General features: G+C 50.5%; 2 protein-coding genes across 5 annotated transcripts in view; one reads left to right on the top strand and one right to left on the bottom strand.

Annotated features, from left to right (window-relative positions):
* Window positions 1-171: 171 nt before the first annotated feature.
* ABCD4 (ATP binding cassette subfamily D member 4) overlaps window positions 172-15,110 on the bottom strand; it is a 29,667-nt gene continuing 14,728 nt past the window's right edge. For 3 of the 4 annotated variants that reach the window (XM_071557855.1, XM_071557853.1, XM_071557854.1), the window contains one exon: window positions 14,285-14,976. In XM_071557855.1, the coding sequence (XP_071413956.1) occupies window positions 14,881-14,976 (96 nt within the window). In that variant the 3' untranslated portion in view covers window positions 14,285-14,880. Of the gene's footprint in view, window positions 10,702-14,284; window positions 14,977-15,110 lie in introns of those variants that run through there. The other variant, XM_071557851.1, reaches the window with a different exon arrangement.
* LOC139672994 (acetyl-coenzyme A synthetase 2-like, mitochondrial) lies at window positions 2,208-14,400 on the top strand. Its single transcript, XM_071557858.1, has 14 exons — window positions 2,208-2,709; window positions 3,998-4,094; window positions 5,335-5,534; window positions 6,331-6,506; window positions 7,394-7,546; window positions 9,579-9,726; window positions 10,150-10,287; window positions 10,481-10,573; window positions 10,957-11,069; window positions 11,555-11,681; window positions 12,358-12,485; window positions 13,008-13,071; window positions 13,417-13,538; window positions 13,625-14,400. The coding sequence occupies exons 1-14, from the start codon at window positions 2,397-2,399 to the stop codon at window positions 13,799-13,801; spliced, it is 2,049 nt and encodes a 682-aa protein (XP_071413959.1). The 5' UTR covers window positions 2,208-2,396; the 3' UTR covers window positions 13,802-14,400.

Genomic DNA, 15,110 nt, shown 5'->3' with positions numbered 1-15,110 from the left:
CACTGTCTCCTGCAGGTCTGAACAGTTGAGTCTGACTCTGCCTCAAATGCCAAAGCCCTGCATCCCCGCAGAGGGGCTGAACAGTGAAATTATTTACTGAATACATTATTGCAGGCAAGACAAAAACATCCACCTTAATGTATTTATTGAATTAAATTTGTCCAGCTCACCCTCTGAGTGTTAAAGGGAATGACAGCCATGCATATCCAACCTGATACACCCCGTAACGTGTATCAGCACGTGCAGACCCAGACAGCCAAACCCCCTCCATGGTACCATCACCTTCGCATCCCAGTAAGGCACCGTTCCCCCTCCAGAAGCTGTAGGACAGTGACTTAACAGGTGTCCCTTTCTGTCCTGCTTTCAGCTGTGAGCACCCTTTCCCCAGAGTTCTGTCAAAGGTTCAGCCCATTCATCCAACCCCTGTTCGTCTTTGTCGCCTGGTCGTTTGACGTGTTAGATGATAGTCCATGGAGTGTAAATAATGTATATACAGTGAGAAAAGAATTCAGTATTGAGGTGTTTGAGATATGGAGCTGTAAGAACTTCTAGTCATCCAGCATCTGTGATTTATGTGCCATTTTCTGTAAAGTTATGAACAAGAATAAAACTAAACAGGAATACTGTGTGTGAGTCCAGTCACCAGTGTTCAAGGAGGGTGATTTCAGCCAAAGCTGAGAGGGGGTTGGATGTCAGGCTGTAACCAGAGAGGGGTGGGAGATCCAAACTGGCACACTAAGAGATCTGCACCTTCCTCCTCACCCAGGCATGGAGAGACAGGACTTGCGTGCTGCTTTACCTTTGAAATGAGTGTGCTTGTACATGGAATAGAAGTTACGGTATACAGTTGGTCAGAGAACAAGAGACTTCAGCATCCAGAACAGCCTTGGTGCTTTGGGTCATCCCATATCACATATGCCCTGGTGTTAGAGCACCAGACAGACCTTCAGGCAGCCTCAGCCCCTCTACCAGGAGCAGGCTGCAGGGGGCCCTGAGGAGCTGAGGCAACAGCCAGATGCTGCAAGTGCAGGGGAACTGGTTGAGAAGGAAGAGCACCAACAAGATTTCCAGCAAGGTGAGCTCTGATTTGAGAGAAGTTACGGCCTGTTCTGAGTTACCAGATAAGGAATTGAGACTTGCATGCCCTGCTAAGGGCATCTGGGGATGATCTGATGGAAAAAACTAATGTCTTACAGGGAGGGGAAAAATGCTGAAGCAGAGCAGGCATGCATAGTAAATAAGAGACTTGTGGAACGATGAGGCTGCCTGGCTGAGAACAGCCCTACTTGCAGAGAAGCCTTTTTCTGCCTTACCCTTGTGCCCTGTAGGAAAGGAGGTGAACCTGGTCAGTGATATTAAGGAAGCCTCCAAACTCTATCTTAAAGAAAGCTACCTATGTAGGGCATGAAGGAAAGGACAGCAGAAAAAAAAAGCTATTTGAAGGCAGGGAAGAAGCTTTCCTCTGCTGCAGAGGGTGCTGGGAGGTCTCAGCATGAGAAGATGGCCTGCAGCGTTTCAATGCTAAACCAACCCCCTTTGCCACACCATGGCTTTATTGAGTGCTCCTCTTGGTAGTACAGCCAGTCTGTAGTGTTTTGGAAGAGGCAGCCCAGCCCAGCTTGTTGAAGGGGACAGGTCTGAAAGCTGTACAGCAGTGAGGTGGAATAGGATAAAATATCCCCCTCCTGCAGCTGACAACCATATGACAGACTTCACTGGCCCATCACAGATAACACAGCCTAACTCTGCAGAAAACTGGCCTTAATCCTGGGAAGGGTATGGTCCTGTCACTCACAATTAGCATGGAGGAGGAGCTAACTTTTATAGGTGATCTACCCTAAGCTGCCTTTGTGGCCAACAGAGGACTGGAGGGCTGCAGCAGAGATGCTGTGGGGAGTGAGGGGATGGGGGTGAGTAGAGGGAGGTGTGAAGGAGGTGGGTGGAGATGAAGCAGAGGAGTCTGGGGATGCACTGCAGCCACAGGAGAGCAGGAGCAGAAGCAGACTGTTGGAGCCTGGCCCAGGCACCCTGGCCCCTGAGGGGAGTCCAGGCACATGCTGAACCTGGCTCTTGTTCAAGAGCAGCTGTCAGGACTCAAATTAGCATGAAGGTTATTTTCAGTCAAGTATTTCTACAGCCCACCCCTTTTGCCTCCCTTAAAGCGATTGAATTTCTATTTTCCCATAGTGCTCTGGAAGAGAGGAGGAGAGAAGCAAGTCAGGGGAGAAAGGGTGCCTAGGCTCCCTCTGGCAAAGGGCTGCTTTGTGTCCAGTCAGACCAGGACCACATAGGCCCAGCTTCCACAGGACCTGGGTTTTGCCCAGACCAGATGTCTTGAGCAGCTGCAAGGGCTCCAGGCTCTCATCTCCTTGGTGAGAGGCAGGTACTCTGTGGTGATGGCCAGGCTGCTGGCCAGGACATGCTGCTCCAAAGCTCTTTCTCAGGTTCCCAGATGCTCCCTTGGGTTGGTGGTGGCCCGAGCCTGGAGCCACGGGCCCCTCACGGCCTACATGCCCGAAGCCATTGTCTTCCCTAGAGCCAAGAACTACCAAGACTTGTACAAGGTGTCAGTGGATCAGGGGGATGCCTTCTGGGGAGCACTAGGAAGGAGCCGAATCACCTGGATCACCCCCTTCCACTCTGTCCAGGACTGCGACCTGCACCAGGGCAGGGTCTCCTGGTTCCTGGGCGGGCAGCTGAATGTAACAGGTAAGGAGAGATGTGGACATGGGATCCCACCAAGTGTGTGTCGGTGGTTTTATGTCCTGGGAGCATATCGGAGCACACAGTAAAAGGTTTGGAGAGAGGGCAATCCCCAAAAGTAGGTCCTGCAGTGGCTGTAAAGTTGTGACTGGTCCTAAGGGAGCAGCTGGGTCTCCCTGGAGGGGCTGCAGCTGGCTTAGAGTGTGCTGGTAGCCGGGCTGCTCCCTCTCAGCCTCTGTGGATCCCACAGCAGCACAGTGGCTCTGTTCTGCAGCACCCAGGCAACAGCACTGACCACTGTGCATTCAGCAGGCAGGGTTGCACTAAGTCATTCCCGCCCACTGAAGGCAGGATGTACCTGCAGAAAGCAAAATACAAGAGGAATGAGCCATATTGGAAGTCCCCACTGTTGTGGGAGGCTATTCTGTGGATTGAGGCTACTGCCTTAGGGGAGCTACCAGAGGAAGATACAGGAGCTGGGGACAGTGTCCTGCTCACAGTGCTGTTGGTCTCAGTGTTCAAAATAAGAGACAAACCTCTCAGAAGATCGTGTCTTGTAGTTCATTTTGGAAGGAAAGCAGCAGTTATTTGCCTTTAGGATTTGAGATCTTACTCTTCCTCCTTTTATGTGCATTTCTTTATCATCTGGAAAAATACAAGTGGTCAGGATTAAAAAGCATTTTGGGATGCAAACTGGGACACAGAGTGGAACAAGGCTTCTGAGGAAACTGCAGCTGCCAGCAATGTAGGAAACTTTCCTTGGAAGAACTACAGCCAAAGCCTCAGCTTAGGAGGTCCCTGGAAAGCCAGGGACACTCTGCCTTTTCCCTGGCTCTCTTCCATCTTGAACAAATGCACCCTGCAGCTTTCCTGTGTAGATCTTTGTTTTGTCCTCTGCTTGCTATTTAGGAGCACTGCCACTAAAACATTGCCCTATTCCAGCCCAGAGGCAGCTGCAAGGCAGTGCTGGCTGGAGCGATGGTAGAGTTAATGTTTGCTGTGCACTCTGAGGGCACTGGGGTTGTGAAATCCAAAGAGACTTTAGGCAGTTAAGGGGGAAGCTGATAGTGGGGATCGGTAGGTATTGAAGTGGTGAGGAGTGTAACAAGGTTGGGATGGTGCTTTTGATCTTCTGGCTGGTATCCACAAAGGTTGCACAAAGCTAATGCTGAGAAGACTCACATACAGCCCTGACCGATCTGAAAATGGAACTGGCAGTGCTGGTTTTATAAGAGGTGAGAGGTAAGGTGTACTGAGGATTGGTCTGTTGATGAGACTGGATTTTCTATTCCAGTGAATTGTCTGGACCGTCATGTCCATGTAGCCCCAGACAAAGTGGCCTTAATCTGGGAGAAGGATGAACCAGGAGAGGAGGTACGGGTGACATGCAGGTCAGTAATTATGTCTCAGCATATGAGAGGCATATTGCAGTATGCATGAATACTATATAGGGTTGATCTTCTGAAGTCTGTCAAGTGAGGGAATGCAGCATCCCTTCACACAGACAGATGAACAGAATGGTGGCTGTTGGCTTTCTTGTGCTGATCTGAAACTTCAGCCTACCTCCTGATTAAATCCTCTGGGCCCTGAGAAATCCCTACCCAGGTGGGGAGGCAGATAAAAGATCCTTGGGGCAGCACTGCAGTGCCTGTAGTTAAGAAACACAGGAAAGTCACGTGTGCCTTCCCAGCAAGGTTCCTTGTTGTCTGTCCTGGGCTGAGCTGGCAAAACGCCAACTGTCCAGGACAGAGCGAAAGGGTAAACTTGCAGGTAAATGGTTCGCAATACAGTGCAGATTTACAGCTGCATGTGTGGTGAGAAATCCCATGCTCGTCTACATGTCAGCAGTGCTGCTGAATTTGGTTGTCTGGGGGAACTACCTGTCTAGCCTTGCTAGGCTGGTCTAGGACCCCTCACCTTCCAGCTTAATTTGCCTGCTCTCTGAGTTTCTGCTGCAGAATTCACTTAAATCCGCCTGCACACAGAACAAATCCCTCTGCCCTTTCTGGCTTCAGACCTCACTTGACAAATATGACCATCCACCCCTGACAATCTGCCTGCATGGAGAGCCCTTCCATAAAATGAGTCACTGACAGCCAAGCTGTGGTTTCTGGGAGGGATGCTTCTCTGGAGAGGCATCTTTTTGCTCACTGCTTTCCTAAAGCTGTTGTTCTTACCAGTGGGCACAAGGTCTGGAGGACTTGACCTTCTCAGCTTTAGCAAAGCACAGGACCCTGTTTTCATGGGGGAAGATATCGAACTTCTCACATGTAGCCTCCAGCTGTGCAGTGTAGTGTGTCACGCCAGTTGCACAGGTTGGTAAGAAATAAGCAGGTTGCCATTGGGAAAGTCAGCTGAGATGTTGTGGGCTTGCTGAGCCAGAGGAATTGCCAGTGGCCATTGCTGTACAGAAACCATTCTGCTTTATTTCTTTTTCACAAATAACAACCCATGCTAGAAACGGTCTTCTCCTTTCCTTCCCACTTAATTTTACAGCTCTCCCATGGAATTCCAGAGTGAGGAGCACAGGGATATAAACCATGTCCCTGTGACTCTGAGGTCACCCATCTTTAAGCACACAGGTTAGATCTGCAATAAAGTCTCTAACTGTGTCATTGCTTCTTTGGGCAGGGAGCTGCTGGAGCTGACGTGCCGGCTGGGAAACACCTTGAAACGGCAAGGGGTGAAACAGGGTGACAGGGTGACAATCTACATGCCTCCATGCCCCCTGGCAGTGGCTAGCATGCTGGCCTGTGCCCGCATTGGGGCCGTGCATGCTGTGGTGTTCGCTGGGTTCAGCGCAGAGTCCCTTGCTGACAGAATCCGGGATGGTAAGAGCCAGTGGATAAGAGTGACATGTTTCTCTTGGGAGACAGTGCTGAGCTTGTTGGTTCAGCATCTGGGGCTCTCAGGATTGTGTGGATGGCAAAGGTTTTCTGAGTAAGATTCCCTGGGCTATCTGAGGTTATCCTGACATGATGTATAGCCATGGAGCAGGGATTAGCAACCCAAGAAATGGCATGAGCTCATTAAATACCTTCCACCCCATGGAATGAACTGTTTTTCTCTTTCATCCATGGGACCAAAGGGCTGACATATAGCATTTCTTGTGAGAAGATGCAATACAGGCAGAATTAATGGGAAACCAAGATGCTAATCTGCTGGTTTTGCGAAATGAAGGACATGAGTAACAGGCGCTGAGAGACAGAGAGATGCATGGCCATGGTAGACCTGAAGGGTCATGACTTCCTGAAGGGAAGTTATAGCCACGTAGGGGTTGGTCTCTTCTCCCAGGCACTCAGCAATAGGACAAGGGGGCACAGGTTCAAGCTCTGCCAGGACAAATTTAAGTTTGTTATCAGAAAAAAATTCTTTACAGAGAGAGTAATCAGGCATTGGATTGGGCTGCCCAGAGAGGTGGTGGATTCACCATCCCTGGAGGTTTTTAAACTGAGATTGGACGTGGCACTGAGTGCCACGATCTAGTAAATGAACTGGAGTTGGACCAAGGGTTGGATTTGATGATCTCGGAGGTCTTTTTCAACCCAGTCAATTCTATGATTCAAACTGCTCTGTGGCTCATAGAGAGGGGCAGAGCTGCTTATGTGACACTTCTGTCTTCTGCAGCCCAGTCAGAGACAGTCATTACAGTGAACCAGGGGCTGAGAGGTGGCAAGGTTATTGAGCTAAAGAAGACAGTGGATCAGGCTGTGAAGCAGTGCCCTGGAGTGAAACGGGTTCTGGTTTCCATGAGGACCACCAGCAAGGTTCCTATGACAGCCCTAGATGTGCCACTGGAGGAGGTGAGAGGCTGTCTGGTGCTACAGCCACTTTCCCCTGGGCAAAGTGCTTGCTCTGGGGGTAGGGACAGTGGGTGGAGAGAGGGTTTTGGTTGGCCATGACAGTTTGGTTAGCATTGACATAATTTGGGAATATGGTCCCATAGCAGCAGTGGCAGCCAGAACTGTACATGAGTTCAGTACAGTCCTAGGAGCCATCATGGTTGGCAGCTGGTGTCTCTTCCCACACTACTAGCCCTGCACTGTCAGGTGCAAGCCAGGGCTCATAGCAGGGTGGACTGTAGGCTAGAAACACACCAGACATGGGCTGCCACTTTGTGAACCCAGCCTTGGACTGCCACTACGCTGTCACACACTGCTCTGCTGGTAGACCTAGCACTTCCTGTGAGTGCTGATGGCAACTTGTGTCCAAGGAAGCAGACAGAAGTTGCTCCTGTGCCTGTTATCCATGGTACACAGGGTGGCTAGGCTACCAGCATGGAGCACTGTTTCTGAACAGGTGAGCCCCTGCCATGCATTTCTGCTGGTTTCCTGAAACTGCACAGTAGTCTTTCTGCCTCTGCTCATCACATCTGCAAGCAATTAGTGCTAGAAAGACTTCATGGAAGACTACTGTGCTGGTCTGAGCAGCGGCAGTGTAAAAATAGCTGTCTCTTACTCAGCAAGTCTACTCTGGCTGAGGAGAGCATTTGCCAGCTCAGCAAGGCAAAAAGGAGTTCAGGCTGCTGAGCAAGGGGAGCAGAGGTGCCGAGACAGGGATGTCTGGGGGGAGCAGGGTGGCACAGGTGCTCAGAGGGGAAGGAGACTTGGGGGAGAGGTGAACAAGCAGGTGTGAGGGAAACACAGGGGAGGCTGTGAGACTGAGAGAACTGTTGTGCTCTTTCCCGCAGGAGATGAAGAAGGAGGATGCATGCTGTGAGCCTGCTGTCATGAACAGTGAAGACATGTTGTTTCTTCTCTACACATCAGGCAGTACTGGCAAACCAAAAGGCTTGGTTCATTCCCAGGCTGGTTACTTGCTGTTTGCTGCTCTCACGCACAAGGTAATGGATCCCAGCCACACAGTGCTCAAGAGGCAGCAGTACAAGGAAGAGACACTCCTTGTCACATTACAAGCTCATCTTTAACCAGCGCAAGGGCATCAGCTCAGTAGAGCACATCTGCCTCTACAGGTGGTGCTCTTTAGCAGGGTCCTTCAAACATGTAATCCTGATCTACCTCCTTGGCTTTCCTCTTCCTTTCACTTCCCTATGCTAAACACAACCACTGTGTAGGATGCTCAGCCCTACAAGAGCAATTTCATATTACTTAATGAGGAGGAAGAAGGCAATTTGCTCCTAAAAATTGTGGCTTGCTTTTCCTAAGTGTAACTACCCAATTCAGGTGGGAGATCAAAGGCAGTGTTTTTAGGAGGGGTACATTTGACAATATCTGTAAAAGCTGGGGAGTGCCCTGATGAAAAAGGGTTTATAACTGAAGAGTGTGGGTCATCTTTGGGAAGAGGAATGCCTTTAACCACAATACATGCCAAACCAGACTCTAAGAGAGCTGGATGAAAGGGCACTGAGCACAGCATGGAGATGCATGCGGCCACAGGAATGGTTGCAAAGGATATTCCTATGACATTATATGGGGTTCCATGTAACCAGGAGTTCCTAACTGAATGGACCTTTAGCTTTGGGTCTGGCTCTCCCTCTGCATGATTGTAGTTCCAGTAGTGCCTCAGACTATGCACCCTGTGACAAAACAAGCTCAGGACTGGCTGGGTCTTCTCTGTTAGCTGCGAGTGCTGGAGACCATACCTCCTGAGGACCGTGCCAGGAGTGTGATTTTCCTGTGAGCTAAGCTTTGCCCAGCATGATACATGACCCTTTTGAGACCATCAGAGTAGGTTTGTGAGAGCCAGGGCTGCCATTCCAGAATGACAGTGTAGAGGGTGAGCAGCATGTGGCCATGTTAGCTCTCAGGAGCACTGGAAACCTGGACACAGGGCTAGCAGGCTCAGATCCCTCAGATGTGTGGGGCAGGCTGATGCCAGCATAACTTGCTACTCCTTTAAAAAAAGCCAGAGGAAGCAGGGGAAGCTTCCATTACGAGCATTCTGGAACACGTGAGGCCCTGGAGTCCCCAGCTGGCAGCCTGCAGCAGGGACCTGCGGGAGGGGACAGAAAGGTCTGAAACTGCACAAGTCACAGCAGAAAGCAAGAAGTGATGGGCTAGTGGGAGACCGGTCCCTAGGAAGCTTTCCTGGCACTGAGTAAATGAAACGAAGGAGAGTGCTTGAAGAAGCTGGATGTGTTGCTGCCAAACTGACAGCACTCAGTTTTGCCCTGCACAGAACTTCATCATTCCTTCATACTCCAGGCTTGCAGTCAAGGGTCTCCTAAGGAATAAATGGGGCAGTGGGAAGAAGAGCTTGTTCTGCTCTCCATCTCCCTGCAGTCACAGGACAGCACTCATCCAGATGAGGTGGAGAGGTTCCAATTCTTGTGGGCAATTGAGAGCTGCTCTGGGCCAAGACATCACATGGTCCCTCTGCTTGCTGCCTCAATGTTCCTGTGCTGGATTCCTTTGCTGAGCTCAGGGTTTCCTGAGTGTTTACTGTCCAGGAACCCAACAGTGCCTAGGAGAGCTTCAGAGTCCTCTACCACTTTGTCCTTGCCTACAATTCCTCTTCTTCCATGTTGGCATGTAAGTACAGAGTGACCATCCTTACCCAGAAGGTTCTGTTTTGATGCTACAGGATACTTGGATCAGCCTTCTCTAGACACCAGCAAAAGGAAGGAAGGGTTGCAGTTCTTTCCTTTGGAAAAGATCAAATTTGGCTGTGGGTTTGCGGTTTTTCGGGGGGTTTTTAAGTGTCTGTCTCCTGCACCTTCATAAAGCACCTGAATTTTTTTTTTCTGATGTTTTCAAAACCTCTCTGCAGGAAGAAAGTGTCCTACAGTGGTGGTAGGAATACAGAAGGATGCAATAACATTAGGGCTGAGAGAAGGTACACTGTTCCCTATTGTCCCATTTGTCAGGAGGGCAGGCCCAGGTGCTACCCCTCACTGCCTCTCTTCTCTTTTTCAGTACGTGTTTGACTACCAGGACAGAGACATCTTTGGCTGTGTGGCAGATATTGGCTGGATCACAGGGCATACCTATGTGGTCTATGGCCCCCTCTGCAATGGTGGCACCACAGTCCTTTTTGAGAGCACTCCTGTCCATCCTAACCCTGGTGAGTGAGGTGTTCAGGGGAGTTGGAACATTCCACAGCACACTGTGAGACCTGCAGGTAGCTTGATGCCAGGACACATGCAGCAATGGCTCTGCTACCCCAGGAGCAGACTGTGGGCTGTGCCCAGTAGAAAGCTACAAGGGGAAGAGTCTTTTCCTCTGCTTAGGAAGCCACTGTTGCTTCTCCATGGGTGGAGGTGTTACTCCCTGTCCCTCCTTGCAGGGTAACACAGTTACATGATGTGTAGGATAAGGGTACGCAGCTGCTGCTTCTGAACTGCTTCAGTTCTTCCCAGCATGGGACTAACTTGGCTGAGGGTCCTGGCACTGCTAGAGAGCCTTTGCTCTCGCCTGTTCTTTCTCTGTATTGGTGTTGGGCTGGGAGGACCTGTGTGGATGCTTACTGTCCCTGTTTCCATTCCAGGGCGCTACTGGGAAACAGTAGAGAGATTAAGAATTAACCAGTTCTATGGGGCACCCACTGCCATCCGCCTGCTCCTGAGATATGGTGATGAATGGGTGAAGAAGTATGACCGTTCTTCTCTCAAAGTGCTTGGTTCAGGTAACTGCAGCAGCATGGGCTGGAGCAGCAAAACCTTGGGTATCATATTGTGCCTCTTCCCATGAACAGCAGCAACACAAGACCCCAAAGTCAGGAGATTGCACTATTTAGGGGTGACTCCACAAGCAGCCCCTGGGAAACTGTGTCCTTAATCTGATCTTTCAGGTCTGCCCCCTTGTCTTTCCCCTTGCAGTGGGAGAACCCATCAACAAGGAGGCATGGGAATGGTACTTCCACGTGGTCGGTGAGACACGATGCCCAGTAGTGGACACATGGTGGCAAACTGGTGAGATGCATGACTCCTCTTTCCAGCTTCTGCTCTCTTAGGCTTTAGGAGTGACCTGCTGCTTTGTTGGCCAAGTGGTAACAGTTGTTACTGACACTCTTGTATAAGCTGTAAGGGCCCAGTAGCACCTAAACATGAAAGAGAGAAATGGCCTTTAAAGCTAACCCAGACAAACATGGGTGATTTGATGGTAGATCTCAGCAGATGCCTGCTGAACTAAATAAGCACAATCAACCATCTACAAAGAACCTTCCCCAGCTCTCTGACAAACCCAGGCCTAGCCTGTGCAGTGGGGCCAGGGCAAAGGCTGCTGGCCAAGCAGTGCTACTTGGCTTTTCTGTTGTTCCTGACTTTGATGAGCATTAGAGTTTCTTTTTCTTCAGAAACAGGAGGCATCTGTATCTCACCCCGTCCTTCTAATCCTGGAGCTGAAATCCGTCCAGGCATGGCTATGAGACCCTTTTTTGGGGTCAGCCCTGCCCTCTTGGATGACAAGGTACATTTATAACCTGCAGGCCAGGCACTGGCTCAGCCCACTTTACCCCAGACACTTGCAGTGTGTAGTTGCTGATGGGAGTGGAGAGCTGTAAGCCTGTTTTCTTGGTCACATCTGCTGGACCACAACCTTCTTTACTGGAAAGGGACAAAACAGTGAAACTGTTCCTCCAACTAGTACAGAAGTTGAGCTGCTTTTAAAGTTTGCACTGTCCTGACAAGACAGGCTGTGCTTGGGCTCCCTGGAACATCTTTCCAAGGTGAGGTAGCTGGGCAGGGACATCCAGTCTTCCTGGAGGGGCCTTGTATCCCACCATGGTAGGCAGTTTGGAGCTAGGACACTAAGTCTGTCCTGTTGGAGTGGGGAGCAAAGGACACTCCTCACTGCCTTCCCTGACATTTCCATCTGAGAGTTGTTAAAACACGCAATAACTAAACATCCTAAGTTCCCTCAGCCATGGTTACTAAAATGTAACTATTTTACAGGGAAATGTCCTTCTGGAAAACAACATCTCTGGAGCCCTTTGCATCTCACAAGCCTGGCCAGGTATGGCACGAACCATTTACAATGACCACAAGAGATTTCTGGAAACCTATCTGACTCCTTATCCAGGTAAGGAAAGTGGGTGGCAGGACACTGCAGCCATGATCAGTTAGGTATGGTTGTGTCTGCCTGCTGGCTTTCTGCATGGAGGCAGGACTCAGGAGAGCTGGTACTGCTGGTTTGTTCTTCCATAAACCCTTCACAGTGCTGAAGCCCTTCATCTCCCCAGACCTGATACCACAGCATCGCCCTGGGAATGGGTCTCTCTCATCAACCTTCCCTATTGGATGACACATTGTTTTAAGGCAGTGGATTTTGTCCTCCTGCCCCCAATTCCCTTAAGCACAGACAGACATCTTGGTGCATCTCTTGCAAATCCTGTCAGCTTCTATCACTCACCCCGAGGCACTGAGCAAGCCCAAGAAAATGTGAGAAGCAAAGAGAAGGAGCAAGCCCATAGGCACCTGCATTGGAGCAAAGTGTTCCCAGCATGAGGAGATGAGGTAGGCTGGGCATTAAACAGTGCACTGAAGAATGAGGGAAGGAGCCTGATTAGATCAGGTACCAACAGACGCAGATTAACAAGGAAGGCAGGCACCTTCACCCTGAGCAGTTGAGGAAGGAGCAGAGTACATGAGCCCTGGTACCAACAGAGAGGAGAAGAGGGCAAGGCGAGAGCACAGTTGGCAAGCAGTTCACATGCTCACTGCAACAAATTATCATGACATGGTTCTGGCCACTGCAGGGTTTTTCTTCACTGGGGATGGTGCGTATCGTACCACGGAGGGCTACTACCAGCTAATAGGACGGCTGGACGATATCATTAACATCAGTGGACACCGGCTAGGCACTGCGGAGGTGGAGGATGTTGTGGTAAGAGGTGTGAGTGGGAGTAAAGTCACCCAAAGATACAGCAAGGGCACACTGGTAGTACTCAGAGAGGTCTCTTGGAAATACCTTGACATAAACACGCTGCTGCTGTAGCAGCAGGGAACAGTGTTGGACCCAGAGCCTGCCTGTGGGAATGGCCTCCCACCCTTTCCTCTGCCATTCTGACTCTGCAGCAAGGGAGGGACAAAGCCTGATAAGGTTGATGCTGTAAGTGGGTAACTTCCACAGCAGCAGCCAGACTGTGGGACCCAGTGGAGCAACCTATAGGCACACAACAGGGTCTACAAGGTGCAATTCTAAAGGAATCAGGGGCAGGGAGAAAAGACTTGTGTTTGCAGATGTACTGAGGCAAGAAGGAAGAAGGGCAGAAGCCACCTGAGACCCTTCCTTATCTCTCCGCATTACTCTATGGGCTGCAGCAGACAAGTCAGGTCAGGCCAGCTCCCAGGTGGCAGTCAGCCTGCCAAAAGCACTGAGCCAAACCCCAGCCCTGTTCTCTTCCAGAATCATCATGTGGCAGTAGCGGAGTCTGCCGTCATCAGCTACCCACATGAGATCAAGGGAGAAGGTAAGATGCTTCATTTCCTGCCCCTGAAACATATTTCCTGGAGCTATGGCACTGCAATGGAATGTGGCACAGTCACATGAACCCCCGGCAGCAATGCTGTGTCCACACCATACAGCATATTAGTGAGGATCTCAGCACAGCCGTAACAACCTGCATGAGACCAGCTAGGCTTTGTATAAGGTGGCAACAGCAGCATCATGGCCAAAAGCACTCACAGCTTTGGCTATAGAGCATCCCCTGAGGATACCAGCAGAGGGGTTCTCTCCTGGAACTAGGTCCAGGCAGGTCCTGAGGAGCATGCCGTGCACAGTGCTCAGTAACCTCAGGCAGTGGTCTTTCTGCCAGGAGTCTACGTGTTTGTTGTGCTGAAGAAGGACAGTGGCTACACACAGCAGACTCTTGCTGCCGAGCTGCAGGACCTCATCTCAAAGAAGATCGCTAAGTATGCCACTCCAGATTATGTTCAGGTAACACACACAGGCTGCTTCAACATCCTGTGGCAGCTTGGCTGACTCCTTTCCCTCAGCCTTAACTCTCCTCCTCCCCACCACAGGTCACACACCGGCTGCCCAAGACACGCTCCGGAAAGATTATGCGTCGGGTGCTACGGAAAATCGTGGAGGACAAGGCCAGTGAGCTTGGGGACCTAACCATGCTGGATGACCATGAAGCTGTGCAGCTGATCATAGAGGGACGCAAGCACCTAGTGGAGGCGCAGAAGGGCTACTAGCTTGGCTTTATCAGCAGCCATCTCCTCCTCCTTCACTGCAAAACCAGGGAAACATCCAGAATTGCCACTAAGCAAGGGGTGGCCAGTAAAAGCTCAGAGACTGCACCTCCACTGCAGTCTCAGAGTGACCTCTTCACAACACAGAGACCCTCAAAACCTGACTCCACACACACAGTGAGGCAGGTGAGAGAACATGACTCATCACAAGCAGAACAGTAAGGGGAGACAAGCTGTTTTCTACCCTAAAGACAGAGGGCCAAAAGCCCTCTTTGGGATTCCTTGTGCCTTGCAGTAGCTGTGGAGGTAGCAGCAGGGCAGGATGCCCAGCCCTGGATAGGTATATTACTCCTACCCTTGCTCTGCTCTCTTCAGCCATAGCCTAGTCCAAGACCATTGCCAGTATACAAGCATGTCCTCCAAAGCAAAACCTAGAATGAAATATGCAGCATCCAGTTAACAAATATTGACTCTTCTCCATAAAAATACTTTGAAAACAGGCTCTAGATTTTAATACAAAAATGTTCCTTTCACCTGTAGCCATGTGTTGTAAGGAGAGGAGAGACATGCCCCTTTTTCTCTGCCAGCATTCTCCTTCCCTTACAGTGCACCCCTTGGCTCCTGCTGGTGAACACAACCCTCAACAGAGCCACAAGGTAGAGAAATCTGTTCTGCAGAGCTGTGTGTCAAACAGAGCTGCCAACAAGGCACGTAGGGCAGAAAAGGAGGCTGCGTCCTAGCCTCGCACCACTGCACCCCAAAGCGGAGGTTCCTCTCACCATTGTTTCTGTAAGGCCCATGAGGCAGCATCTTCTCTTTGGCCTAGTAGCTCAGCCCCTTTCCCCCATGAGAGCCAGGGAGGCAAAAGGAGGCTGGAAGAAGGATGGCATAGCTGTGTCTGCTCCTGGCAGAACCCCACACCATGAGTTCTGACATGCTCTGTGTCCATCAGCAAAATCCAGAACTGGCCTTGCACTGTTTGAATCCCATGTTGACAGTTGCTGTCCTGGCAGCACCACGTCTGCTACTGAGAGCTCTCAAGCTATGCAGGTTCTCTGTCTGGCCAGACAAGGGCATGTTTTTCAGTGTCCTTCCACAGCGAGGAGCCGCTTCATCTTCTCACATCGAGTGAGCTCCCATTTTCCCTCCCCATGAAGTTTCAAAATCCAGCTGTGGAACTGCAATTCAATAACACAGCATTAAAGGATGTCTCTACAAGGGCATGTCTTCCCACAGTGAGGTACTCCAGCCTTAGTCACTCTCCTCTGCTTGCCACAGACCTTCTCTACCTCCTCTGTCTTGCCACCACCAG

This window comes from Pithys albifrons, chromosome 6 (genome assembly GCF_047495875.1).
Source record: "Pithys albifrons albifrons isolate INPA30051 chromosome 6, PitAlb_v1, whole genome shotgun sequence".
Classification (NCBI taxonomy): domain Eukaryota; kingdom Metazoa; phylum Chordata; class Aves; order Passeriformes; family Thamnophilidae; genus Pithys; species Pithys albifrons.
This window is presented reverse-complemented; position numbering and strand designations above follow the sequence as displayed.